Consider the following 12,391-nt stretch of genomic DNA (forward strand, 5'->3'; position numbering starts at 1 on the left):
TAAAGGGGCTTTTCCCTGGATTTACTCCAACATACACAGGCTTTCCCTTGTGGCCTGTGCTCACTGATACTCCTCCTTTGCCAACACCCACATTGGTTCCTTTTCCAGTTTGCACTCCAACTCCTTTGCCTCCAACACCGACGTGAGTGCCGCCACCAGCTGGCTTTCCTTTACCAGTATTCACACTTACACCACCCTTCCCAACATTGACAGAGGTGCCTCCGGGCTTTCCTTTTCCTGCATCAACGTTTACGCCACCCTTCCCTACATCGACTGAAGTGCTTTTGTCATCGATCAGGCCTGCAAGGTTAGCGACATGAATTAGAAGCTAGAAGTAGAACTTATAAGATGAAAGACTTTAGTTAGTGAGTGTGATTAACGTGCACACACTCCATACAAATCAGCGTGTAATAAACTAATAATCAAGCTTTTTTTTTTTTTTTACACAAAACACCACATGAATTAGAAGCTAGAACTATAAGATGAAAGACTTTTAGTACGTCTAGAATCTAGATGTAGATTTTTGCTAAAAGCCTATTGGTTTATTAACAAGTATAAAACTTTGATAGAGGACTTTAGGTGTAGTATATTAATTGAATTTAAGCATTTGGTTATTTTGAATTTAACTATTAATGAAAAATATAGCACTATATATGTCTTATTGGTAAATGAAATGAAAGGTTTAAATTTAATTGAAGAATCTACTGTATTGTACCTACCTAAAAAACTAGATAAATTTTATTTAAGATAAGAGATTGTCACTATTATGACACACCAATTAAAATTTTCCATCTCATTAATTATGAAATTTGTTGTGTTGTTAAATTTATTGTTGTTAATTTGTTAAGGTTAGTTAAAATATAATTGTATCTAAAAGATTTAAACCTTTTTTTTTAGTTAAAGACAAAAATAAAAAATAAAAAGCTATACATAAACAATTAAATAATGATAAGATACTACAAGTTTACTATAGAAATCTTACAAACCGACATGTCTTTAATCAAAAAAGTTAATTAAGATATTTATTTGTCATTTTATTTTATGCAAAAAGGGATGTTTTATTTATTTAGATATAGTTCATGTTTCGTAGAAGGTCACTCTTTAATAAGAGTTCTTAGTTTCATTCCATTTATTTATTTATTTTGCTAGACCACAATATTATTAAGAAGAAGAAGAAGAACACACGAGGATCTCTCCTCCAGGCCTTCGTAACTGAAGGTATGAGAGATGAATTATCATGTAATAATAGTGATTTTGTAAGGTAAGCAATGGCTATGACATGGGCTATCATGTTTAACTTGCTTCCCTATTTATTTATTAGTTGTTAAGTGACATAAATTACCTTCATTATTAAGTCAGTTTGTAAGCGATTTGCATAGTAAAAATATGTAGTAATTTTAACATTTTCCTAAGCAAATAATTAAAAAAATTAAAAGAAAAACCTCTTGCCAAAGCTCAAAATTGTTTTTTGCAACTTTCAGGTCGTAAGAAATCACTAGAAGTATATTATAGAGATGTTAGTGAAAAGATGCAAGAGAGGTCCTCTCAGATTCGAAGTACCAACCAGGCTGGAGAAGATCACTGAGGGCTTTAGGCATTGGAGTGTTTGGCAGCATGGAGTTCCAGTACTTTTCAGGAGGCACAGCAGCATGGCTTGCCACCAGTGCAACCTGCAACACATAAAGTCACGTTATGTTACATAAAAATACTCGAGAAAAAAAAAAGTTATTGAAATCATGGACATATGAACTCTCTTGGAACTTTATAAGCTCTGAAATAAAAGAGAGTTTGAAAGAGAGATTATTATGTCTAGATGGGTGCAAGATATTATAAAACTTACAGCGAGAAAAGCGAGAATGTGTAGATGCATCTTGGTTTAGCTTTGGATTTTTAGTAGAGAGAAAAAGCTGAATGCTGAGCTTAGTACTTGGAAAGAAGAGCAACAAGGTTGCAAATTTATAAGGGAAATTGTTCTTGAAAAGATACAGTAATTTAGTAGCTACAGACGCAGGCGGCTTAACTACTTCAACTGCCCATGGCTCACTTACTTCAAACTCATTTATGTCAATTGGGACAGGTGGAGAGAGAGCAAGAGAGAGTCGGGCAGTACAACAGTATCCAAAGAGAATAAGATTGTTTTCTAGCTGATTTTGTATATTTTTCAATAACCAATGTTTATTTCACACCAGTCGCACACAACTGTTCTCACACACGCCTTGCATTAAAATCGTGACTTCAAGGGCTAACTTTTTATTTCACACAAATTGTTGCACACAATTATACATACACACTTAAACTGTGACTTGAAAGTACGTGTCTAATAACTATTGTTTATTTCAAATTGATTGTACACAACTGTATATATATTTTGCATTAAAATTGTGACTTTAATGAGTAGTGTTTATTTCATACAAATTGTTGCATATAACTGTACAAACACTTTTCACGCTGAAATCGTGACTTAATAGTGCGGGTATGGTTGTGTGCAATATTGAAGTGTGCACTGAGTGAGTGAAAACATGAAGACGTTTGTCACTGCCTCATGGCTTGGACGGTTGGGCCTGTTTCACTCACTTACAAGTTTCAATTACATGGGACTTTTGCATCAATAATTGCATCAAACAAACTAAACAAACAACCACCGAATTTATGATGGATCAGTGGGGGTTGCGAGTCGTCATCATCTCTCATAATCAGGTTATACTATACAGGTCTGGCGGTCGACCCAATAGATTTATATGCTTTTTTACGGCTTTTAAAAGCTTGTTGACATATCGCCATTTAGAGAGGTTAGGACTTAGGGACAACAATGTTACATGAACAATATCAGTTGCCTTTTTTCCTCAACAACATAATATTTAGAAATATATATTGATTATTATTTTTTCAATCGATTTTCAAATTTCAACAACATGATGTTATCAATTGATTAGGGGTTTATTATAATTATTATTATAATTATTATTATTATCATCATTCAATAGTTACAATAAGATGAGGAGAATTTGAACCTTATGATTCTCATTATAAAAGAGAGCAAACAAATAAAAATCTTTGGCCCTAACTTTGTTTCACTTTATATTCCCTCAATCACTTTCTGTCACTTTTTTCCTATTTTCTTATAAAATAACTAAAGTTTAAAATAGAAAACAAAAATCAGATACATGATATATTGCAATTGTTAAAACATAAAGTGGAACACAATATTAATATGAGTCATATGACACATGATTTTGTTCGAGAACAAATGATGTCGTTAAGTTACAAGACTCATAGCTCAATATGTCAACAATTTATTAATTAGTGTGCACAATCTGAAAATAGCATAGCAAAACACATCAATATATCCAAGAACACACTTCATTTATGTCTCTTTTTTGTGTGTGCGTTTGTGGATAATTCACATCCCTTGTGTCTTATAGGCATTTCGGAATTGAGTATGATAGTCAGATAGTCTACCTTTTCAGTCAAAAAAAAAAAAAGAAAAAAGAAAAAGAAAAAGAAAAAGAATTGAGTATGATAGGGATGATAATCAAATTCATCTTCCTAATTATTATGTTTGCACATAAATTACCTTAATAATAAATAACGGAAAATGTTTTAGAGATATTAGTCATATTGCCCACAGAGAGTAATGAAAATAAGTCGTTAAATTTTAATGCTTATACATAACATTTATATATGGTGGTTCAGTTCACCTAAAGTTGTGGAGAAAGTTCTCAAGATATATGCATGCATAAATTCATGCAAACGTGATTTGTAGTTTTGGACTTTTGTGTCAATTCTCATGCTCTAAATTCGGTGAGTACTTTATGCGATGTAATCAAAGCTAAATGGGATCATATTTATTTTATGTCGACTTTCCTTCGTTCTGACTTTTTTTGCCAGGAAAGTAAACGAGCCATAAAAAAGGGAATTCCTGGTAGGATCATTGAACTCTTCTTTCAGTTCTTCAATACTAGGATGGGGATAAAGCATTCTCTTTCCTTTGAAATAGATTCTAATTCATAATTCAAAATCTTTAGATTAGATATTATAAACCTAAAAATGTATTTAATACTATGTCATTTTATATTTTTTTTGAGGGAATTGTAGACGGAGATTGAACTCATATATTTTATTCAATAATAATAAACTTTATCAGTTGAGCTAATTGGAACTCACAGATAAAAATTTAAATGACCAATTTTTATTTTATTTTACATTTCACTATCCCATTCCGTGAGATCGATGGTGACAAATACAACCTAATAGTCCTATTGTTTAGGGTTATTCCTCTTATATATAGTTGGAACTTGTAAGGAGATATTTAGGGTTTCGTCCATGCATGTAAAATACATAAACATTACCCACTTTTATACCTTGTAATTTTACTTTTTTAAAAGAAACTTCAAATTGAAAAGAAAGTAAAAAAAAAAAAAAATCTAGTTTAATTTTTTGGTTTAATGACAATGTTCTATATATACTTGATGATCGCTGTAAGGACCAAATTTGAGTCCCTAGCCCACAAGGTGGATGGACTTCAGTCCAAAAAGCTCAAAACAATGAATTTGTAGAGAGTGAGTTAGAAAAACTGGGTCTTAATGAATTAGACAGTCACTAAAGTAGATTCAGATCACAAGAGAATGAAAATAGACAAGTTTGTACTAAAGAAAATTGTCCTCGGCATAGTCCGAAGAAATCAGTTCTTATATATTTCTCTCAAGTTTGGTTACAAATGCAACTCTTAATTACTATAGTCTTTTTCCTTTAATTTCTCGATCCCCTTCACTATGGAGGGTCTTTTCCATTATATAGTTCTCTTTAGACAATTTTGACCCTCTACTTGTTGATCATCCAAGCTACTATTTGAGTGCTTGTCCCATCGAACACCTCTCAGGCCCTCTGTGCGTTGAGGCAACCAATGCAGTACTGTTCAAGGGTCTTCTCTACGTTAATGCAGCCAGAAAGTTAGCTGCAGAACATTCAATGCGGTGGTAGCAGCCTTCTCCTTAAATATTTTAGGACCCCTCCTTTGTCCTATGTTTCTGTAATACTTATCCGTTCCAACAGGACTTCCTGGAACGTTCCCCTGGACGGTAGACTACTTCTTCGACCTCGGCTTTGGTTAGCCGATGAGGCATTCATCCTGGGCCCACCCTTCTGGGCCCTTATGACTAAAACTGACTTCTTCATCTACTAACGTGGATTCTACTGACAATGTTTATTCCTCCTTGGACGACCCTTCGTTCTCGGATTGGGCCTTAGGCTAAATAAATATATAGATAATGAGCTCCTGGACTCAATACCCTTATAATCGCACTGAAGGAAATAATTAACAATAATATTTAAATTAATAAAAAAAGAAGAGGTAGGGATTTTAGGGCTAGCACTGAGAAAATGAAATTAGATTTTTGTTCACGTCTTTGTCAAGTGTAGTTTGTGGTCCTCCTTAACAATGGGACACTTAGCGTGCATTTGTATGCAAATTATTTTGCGTTTTGTGTTTTGGTTGGGTTCCATAACACTGTTTACGATCCAGCAAAAAATGCAAAAATGCACATAATTATGCATTTTTGGGTCTCATTGTACTATTCACACTTTTAAAAATTAGTATTTTGTTACAGTGTTTTCAGCAATGTAAACAATATTTAAATAGACCCATAATTTGATTAATCAAATTACTTTTAGCCAAGTGTTATATATATATATATATATATCATATAACCCGTCCCATAATTTCGTGCAATTTCATTGACACTCATGGAATTCAAATTTTCTAATCGCACCTAGCTTGTGGTATCCGATTGTTCTAAGCTTCTAATCAATCTTGTCCATTCATTTATGTTGGAGAGTGGACCTGCAAGACATTATCATTAGTCATTACCACCGAATGTCGCTTCAACAGCAATCCCCTCCCCTCTCTTTAGCCACTCCTCCCTATTTTAATGGGGGCATTGAAACGTGGATACGTGGCATTTATTTGATGATTATCCAAATTTCAATGTATCCACAGAAGCGCTGGACTGATTCGGTTACTTCTTTTTAATGTATTCATTAAGATATAAAATTATAATTTTTTTGGAGAAAATTTTAATTTAAGGTGTAAGTTTTTAATAATAACTCTTTATCATCAAACCAAGATACCAATAAGTTTTTAGTGTAAGTGGAGATTGAACTTCAGATTTCTTATTCAACTATCAAAGACTTTACCAGTTGAGTTAACTGGAACCATAAATTATAACTAAAATTGTGTTTTCAACTTATACAACAATAATTAAAAGCCTGTTTGATAATGTTGTTTTAATAACGTTATTTATATTTTTTTTGAAAATATATATGAGTAAAAAAGTATAAAAATTATGTAATATTATTTAAAAACTGAAAATTATTGTTTAAGTACATCTATCAAACACTTCAAAAAAAAAAAGCACATCTATCAAACAGATTCTAAAGTTTTTAAATTACATATCTTTTGCGAGGTTAATTTTTGTCCTTTTCAATGGTTTATTTGGAGGAGATAGTATCTCGTCTTAGATATGAGCGGAACCTACTACTTGTGAGAAAGTCTGCTATATGTATGATGTATGTGAAATATGTGATAATTATTTTTGTTAAAGGGCAGTTCAAATCTTTTGTCTCACTTTTCTTGCTCCACTCTATACTCTACTAATAAATACTTGCTACGTGATACTATTAATTAATAACTGTAGGATTAATAAGTCAATAATGATAATATTTAATTAATTAGATGAACATGTGGTAAGTATTTATTAGTAGAGTATAGAGTAAAGCAGGAAAAGTGGGACAGAAGATTTGAACTCCATGTGAATCACATGGTCTAAAAGGTTTGCTGTGGGACGGTCCGGCAGGTTTGATAAGGGAGGTTGGTTGTTGAGAGAATAATAAATTGGGTTTCTTCTAGGTGGCTTGTTTTGAGCCTTGGATATTTTTTGGCACATGTCTTACATTCAGATAAATGCGAAAACACTATTTTAGTCTATATATTTTGATATCACAATCAATTTGGTCCTTATATTTTGGTAGCAGTCAGTTTGATATTTGTTATTTTCAACTTGCATTTAATTTGGTCCCTACCGTTAACTCACTAGTGAAAAATACTTACATGGAAGATAGTTTGCACAGTTAACATGCTTAATATTAATATATTAAATAAAATGCTGATGTGTCTAAATTTTAGTGGCTGATGTTGCCACATCAGTGCTTAAATGGCAAAAAAATGGCCACATCAGCTTTTAAAAATATATTCTTTTTTTTACCGATTTATTTTTTTTAATTTAAACTTTGAACTTTGAAGTCTCTCTGTGTCTCCAAATTCAATGGGTACGGCAGGAGCACCTCCACTCTTTGCCTCTTCTTCTTTGTTCTCCACCAACTCCATCTCTCCTAATAAACACTTTTTAAGAGTATCTTCTTTCTCCGACCACCATTATCTTCTCTTTCTGTCGGCCGCCGCAACCTCTGTTGTGAACTCAGCCATGCCCCACAATCCTCCCTCCCTCCAAAACCTTGCCGTTTTGGAGGCTCACTCCAATGGGATTCACCAAACCCAGATTCTTCACAACCCAACCGTCCAGCACAACCACCACGGAGTCTGATTCATGACCACAACTCGACCGTCTGATCCAGAAATTAAAAGAGAGGTGGAGATGAAGATGAGTGGTTTGGTAGATTTGGGTAAGGTTTGGGGTTTAGTTTAAATTTGGGATTTGGGTTCTTTGGCCATGAATAAGAGATAACAAAAGATGAGAGAGAGCGAGAGAAATGAAGATTTAGAGATGAGCTAAAGGAAAAATAAGAAAAATGGATTCAGATGCGTTCTTGCGATTTTGTGGATTTCTAAAAGAAAAAGATAAAAGTGCAAAACTAGAGAAAAGGAAAAAAAAAAAAAATCGGTAAAAAAGAAAAAATATTTTTAAAAGCTGATGTGGCTATTTTTTGGCCATTTAAGCATGGATGTGGTAACTTCAGCCACTAAAATTTAGACACATAAGCATTTTATTTAATATTTTAATATTAAACATGTTAACTGTGCAAACCGTCTACCACGTAAGCATTTTTTTTAGTAAGTTAACGGTAGAGATCAAATTGACTGCAGGGACGGACGCAGGATTTCAAGCTAGGGGGGGCCAGAGATAAGCGAAAAAAAAAAAAAAAAAATTCAAACGCACATCCATATAGTCACTGGCGGAGCCAGGAAATTTTCTTAGAAGGAGCAAGTTAGTTATGCCTACATTGTGTTAATAGGTTAAGCCTACATTGGCTCAAAATGCAAAAAACTCAAGTTAATTTGGCCCAAATTATGGCCAAAATTAAATTACTTTATTTCACAAACTAATTTTAAGTAAACTTGTGCCTACATTTTTTTCACTGTACTAAATTATTTGTGCTTAGGTTAATAGGTTTGAACTTACCTTTTTACATTTTAGAGCTTTTCTAAGAAATTACATCTAATGTTTCAGCATTTAAGATAAAAAATTGATTAATAGGTATGAAATTTTGAAGATTTATACAATAATTTTTGTTAAAAAAAGTGTGAACAATGAGGTGCAAATTACTATTTAAGTGCAATTAGATCAAATCAAACAATTAAAAAATTATTTGTCCTCCTACTATTATCAGATATAAATAGATAATCTAATATTCTAATATAAACCACATTATTATAATTATATTATATTATTATTATTATTATAAATAGATTTATACAATATATATATATATATTTTTTAAGATTTTCATGGGCTTTTGAAAACTCTTGGGCTGGCTGGCTGGCTGGCTGGGAGCCCTGAGCTAAAAACCAAGGGGGACCCAAGCTAAAAACTAAGGGGTCCAAACCTTTTTTTTTAAATTTTACATACTAAATTTTTTTTTTTTGGACCCAGGGGGGCCCGGGCCCCCTTTGCCCTGCACCTGGGTCCGTCCCTGATTGACTGTGATACCAAAATGTAGGGACTTTCACCTTCAAATAAAAACATGAGGAAACAGTAGAAATTTGAACCGAAGGAGAGCCGGTCCCTAGTAAATTAATCATAGAGATGCATATGCCTTGGAATGATGAAAATCTGTATGAAACAAATATTGTGGATTCAAATCCAGTAGTCTGCATGGTGAGAGGAGGGGGGAGAATCCTACTGGTTCTAGTGTAAGGATTATAGTTTTGTGAGGGTGAAAATCATGTGTAAAAATCCTATCTATGTGGCAAAAGATGGAATGTCATTGTATTGTAACTATTTTAATTTTAAAGTACAGATTCTTGTATCAATGTGATGTGGGTGCATTGATGACCTTTCATAGTAGGGACAGTACTTTTGCCCCGCCCCTCCCCATCTGTCCCGTGTTAGTTTTCCCGTCCTGTAAAAGTGGTGGGGTGGGGATGAGTTTAGACTTTTTAGATCCACCCTGCCTCGCTCCATGTTGATAAGGGTTAAATTGTAAAATTTTCATATCTTAAAACCCTAATATTTAAACAAACATATCATTAGTTTATTTTTATTCAACCCAACATGGCTCTTTGCCTCTCTTTTTTTTTTTTTTTTCCTAGTAAGGTTGGAAATAAAGTACCAATTTTAACATTTTCTTTTATCTTTATTAGAAGCAAATTTATATACTATTGAATCATTGATTTTGTATTATGAGATTTTTGTTTTTATTGTGATATTATTCAATTTTTGCTAAAAATTAGTTTGATTTAATGGGATAAATTTATTTGTAATTTCAAGTATATTTTTATTAACAAAACAGATTTTATTAAAAAAATTGTAATAGTTGTGGGTAAATTAACAAGAAGTAGAGTTTTATGGGGTGAGGTGAGGTTTCATGGGGCCCTAAGGAGAGGGGATGGAGCAAGAAAATTTTCACCATCATGCGGGGTGGGGCAAGGATAGGGCAAGACAAAACCATGCAGGGCGGGAGTGAAGACCCCATCCTTCGGACCCACCTCGCCCCATTACCATTCCTATTTCATAGGCATCGATAGCCTTTCTTAAGATATTTTTCTTATGATTTGACTTTGTATGCAAAAGAAATGTGGTTTAGTAATGCCTCAATGAAGAGGTTTTTTGATCTATTTATGCTTATGTTAATTCTTATAATATTTGTACAAAATTAGGATTATTTTACTTGTCTATACGAGCCTTCTATATATATATATATATATATAATAAACCAAGATGCATCTACACATTCTCGCTTTTCTCGCTGTAAGTTTTATAATATCTTGCACCCATCTAGACATAATAATCTCTCTTTCAAACTCTCTTTTATTTCAGAGCTTATAAAGTTCCAAGAGAGTTCATATGTCCATGATTTCAATAACTTTTTTTTTTCTCGAGTATTTTTATGTAACATAACGTGACTTTATGTGTTGCAGGTTGCACTGGTGGCAAGCCATGCTGCTGTGCCTCCTGAAAAGTACTGGAACTCCATGCTGCCAAACACTCCAATGCCTAAAGCCCTCAGTGATCTTCTCCAGCCTGGTTGGTACTTCGAATCTGAGAGGACCTCTCTTGCATCTTTTCACTAACATCTCTATAATATACTTCTAGTGATTTCTTACGACCTGAAAGTTGCAAAAAACAATTTTGAGCTTTGGCAAGAGGTTTTTCTTTTAATTTTTTTAATTATTTGCTTAGGAAAATGTTAAAATTACTACATATTTTTACTATGCAAATCGCTTACAAACTGACTTAATAATGAAGGTAATTTATGTCACTTAACAACTAATAAATAAATAGGGAAGCAAGTTAAACATGATAGCCCATGTCATAGCCATTGCTTACCTTACAAAATCACTATTATTACATGATAATTCATCTCTCATACCTTCAGTTACGAAGGCCTGGAGGAGAGATCCTCGTGTGTTCTTCTTCTTCTTCTTAATAATATTGTGGTCTAGCAAAATAAATAAATAAATGGAATGAAACTAAGAACTCTTATTAAAGAGTGACCTTCTACGAAACATGAACTATATCTAAATAAATAAAACATCCCTTTTTGCATAAAATAAAATGACAAATAAATATCTTAATTAACTTTTTTGATTAAAGACATGTCGGTTTGTAAGATTTCTATAGTAAACTTGTAGTATCTTATCATTATTTAATTGTTTATGTATAGCTTTTTATTTTTTATTTTTGTCTTTAACTAAAAAAAAAGGTTTAAATCTTTTAGATACAATTATATTTTAACTAACCTTAACAAATTAACAACAATAAATTTAACAACACAACAAATTTCATAATTAATGAGATGGAAAATTTTAATTGGTGTGTCATAATAGTGACAATCTCTTATCTTAAATAAAATTTATCTAGTTTTTTAGGTAGGTACAATACAGTAGATTCTTCAATTAAATTTAAACCTTTCATTTCATTTACCAATAAGACATATATAGTGCTATATTTTTCATTAATAGTTAAATTCAAAATAACCAAATGCTTAAATTCAATTAATATACTACACCTAAAGTCCTCTATCAAAGTTTTATACTTGTTAATAAACCAATAGGCTTTTAGCAAAAATCTACATCTAGATTCTAGACGTACTAAAAGTCTTTCATCTTATAGTTCTAGCTTCTAATTCATGTGGTGTTTTGTGTAAAAAAAAAAAAAAAGCTTGATTATTAGTTTATATTCTTGATATCACCTCGTCCTTCACTAGCCAAGGACGGAATTGTCCTCGGCACAATTCCTAGGCTGCCATGGTTACCATTGCTTCTTTATATGTGATTATGAGTCTCATCATGGACCTTAGGCCCAGTATAGAAAGTGGATGCATATCATTGGACTTTATGACCCCACAAAGGAGTTCATTGTATTATTTATTGTAAAAAATCAAACATGGAATTGCACCTGCTTACATACAAATCAATATAAACTGATCATTTGTTATACTATTTCATGACCGTGTAATATAACTCTTAAAAAATTTGTGTGTAAAATTAAATTTTGTATAGTTTAAGTTTCTTATGGCTACCCTAGAAAAAAATTCCTAGAGCCTCCACTACCAATGGATAAAAAACTTAAAACCTTCACATCTATGATACATTTTTCAAGTCTAAACCCATAAACCCATCACATAGGTGTCCTTGGAGGAGCGTTGCAATTAGTGCAAGTAAAGACCTAAACTTATAATATTTTATCTCATGGGCTAACAACTCCACTTAATAGTGCTTACGTCTTAAGATTATTTGTATTGTTGTCCCATTAAGACTACCGTTTAGTTAACAAGAGAATATATTTGGTAAGACATATGTATTTAATTTGTAAAGAAGTGAGAAAGTAGGATAAAGTTCTTTATAAAAAAGGGTGAGAACTATTTTTTTTTCCATAAATGTATATTTAATTATCACCATCATTATTTTTATTTAAAAAATCATCATCATCATCAT

At 32.4% G+C, this 12,391-nt stretch overlaps 1 protein-coding gene across 1 annotated transcript; it reads right to left on the reverse strand.

Moving 5' to 3' along the window:
• Positions 1-4: 4 nt before the first annotated feature.
• LOC111987765 (BURP domain protein RD22) lies at positions 5-1,941 on the reverse strand (the record flags this gene model as incomplete). Its single annotated transcript, XM_024019506.2, has 3 exons — positions 1,841-1,941; positions 1,565-1,670; positions 5-300 (listed from the first exon to the last, which is right to left on the reverse strand). Coding segments are annotated over exons 1-3 (432 nt in total), but the record flags the coding sequence as incomplete, so codon positions are not given.
• Between the last annotated feature and the right edge of the window lie 10,450 nt (positions 1,942-12,391).

Source organism: Quercus suber, unplaced genomic scaffold (assembly GCF_002906115.3).
Source record: "Quercus suber isolate HL8 unplaced genomic scaffold, Cork oak 2.0 scaffold_69, whole genome shotgun sequence".
Lineage (NCBI taxonomy): Eukaryota > Viridiplantae > Streptophyta > Magnoliopsida > Fagales > Fagaceae > Quercus > Quercus suber.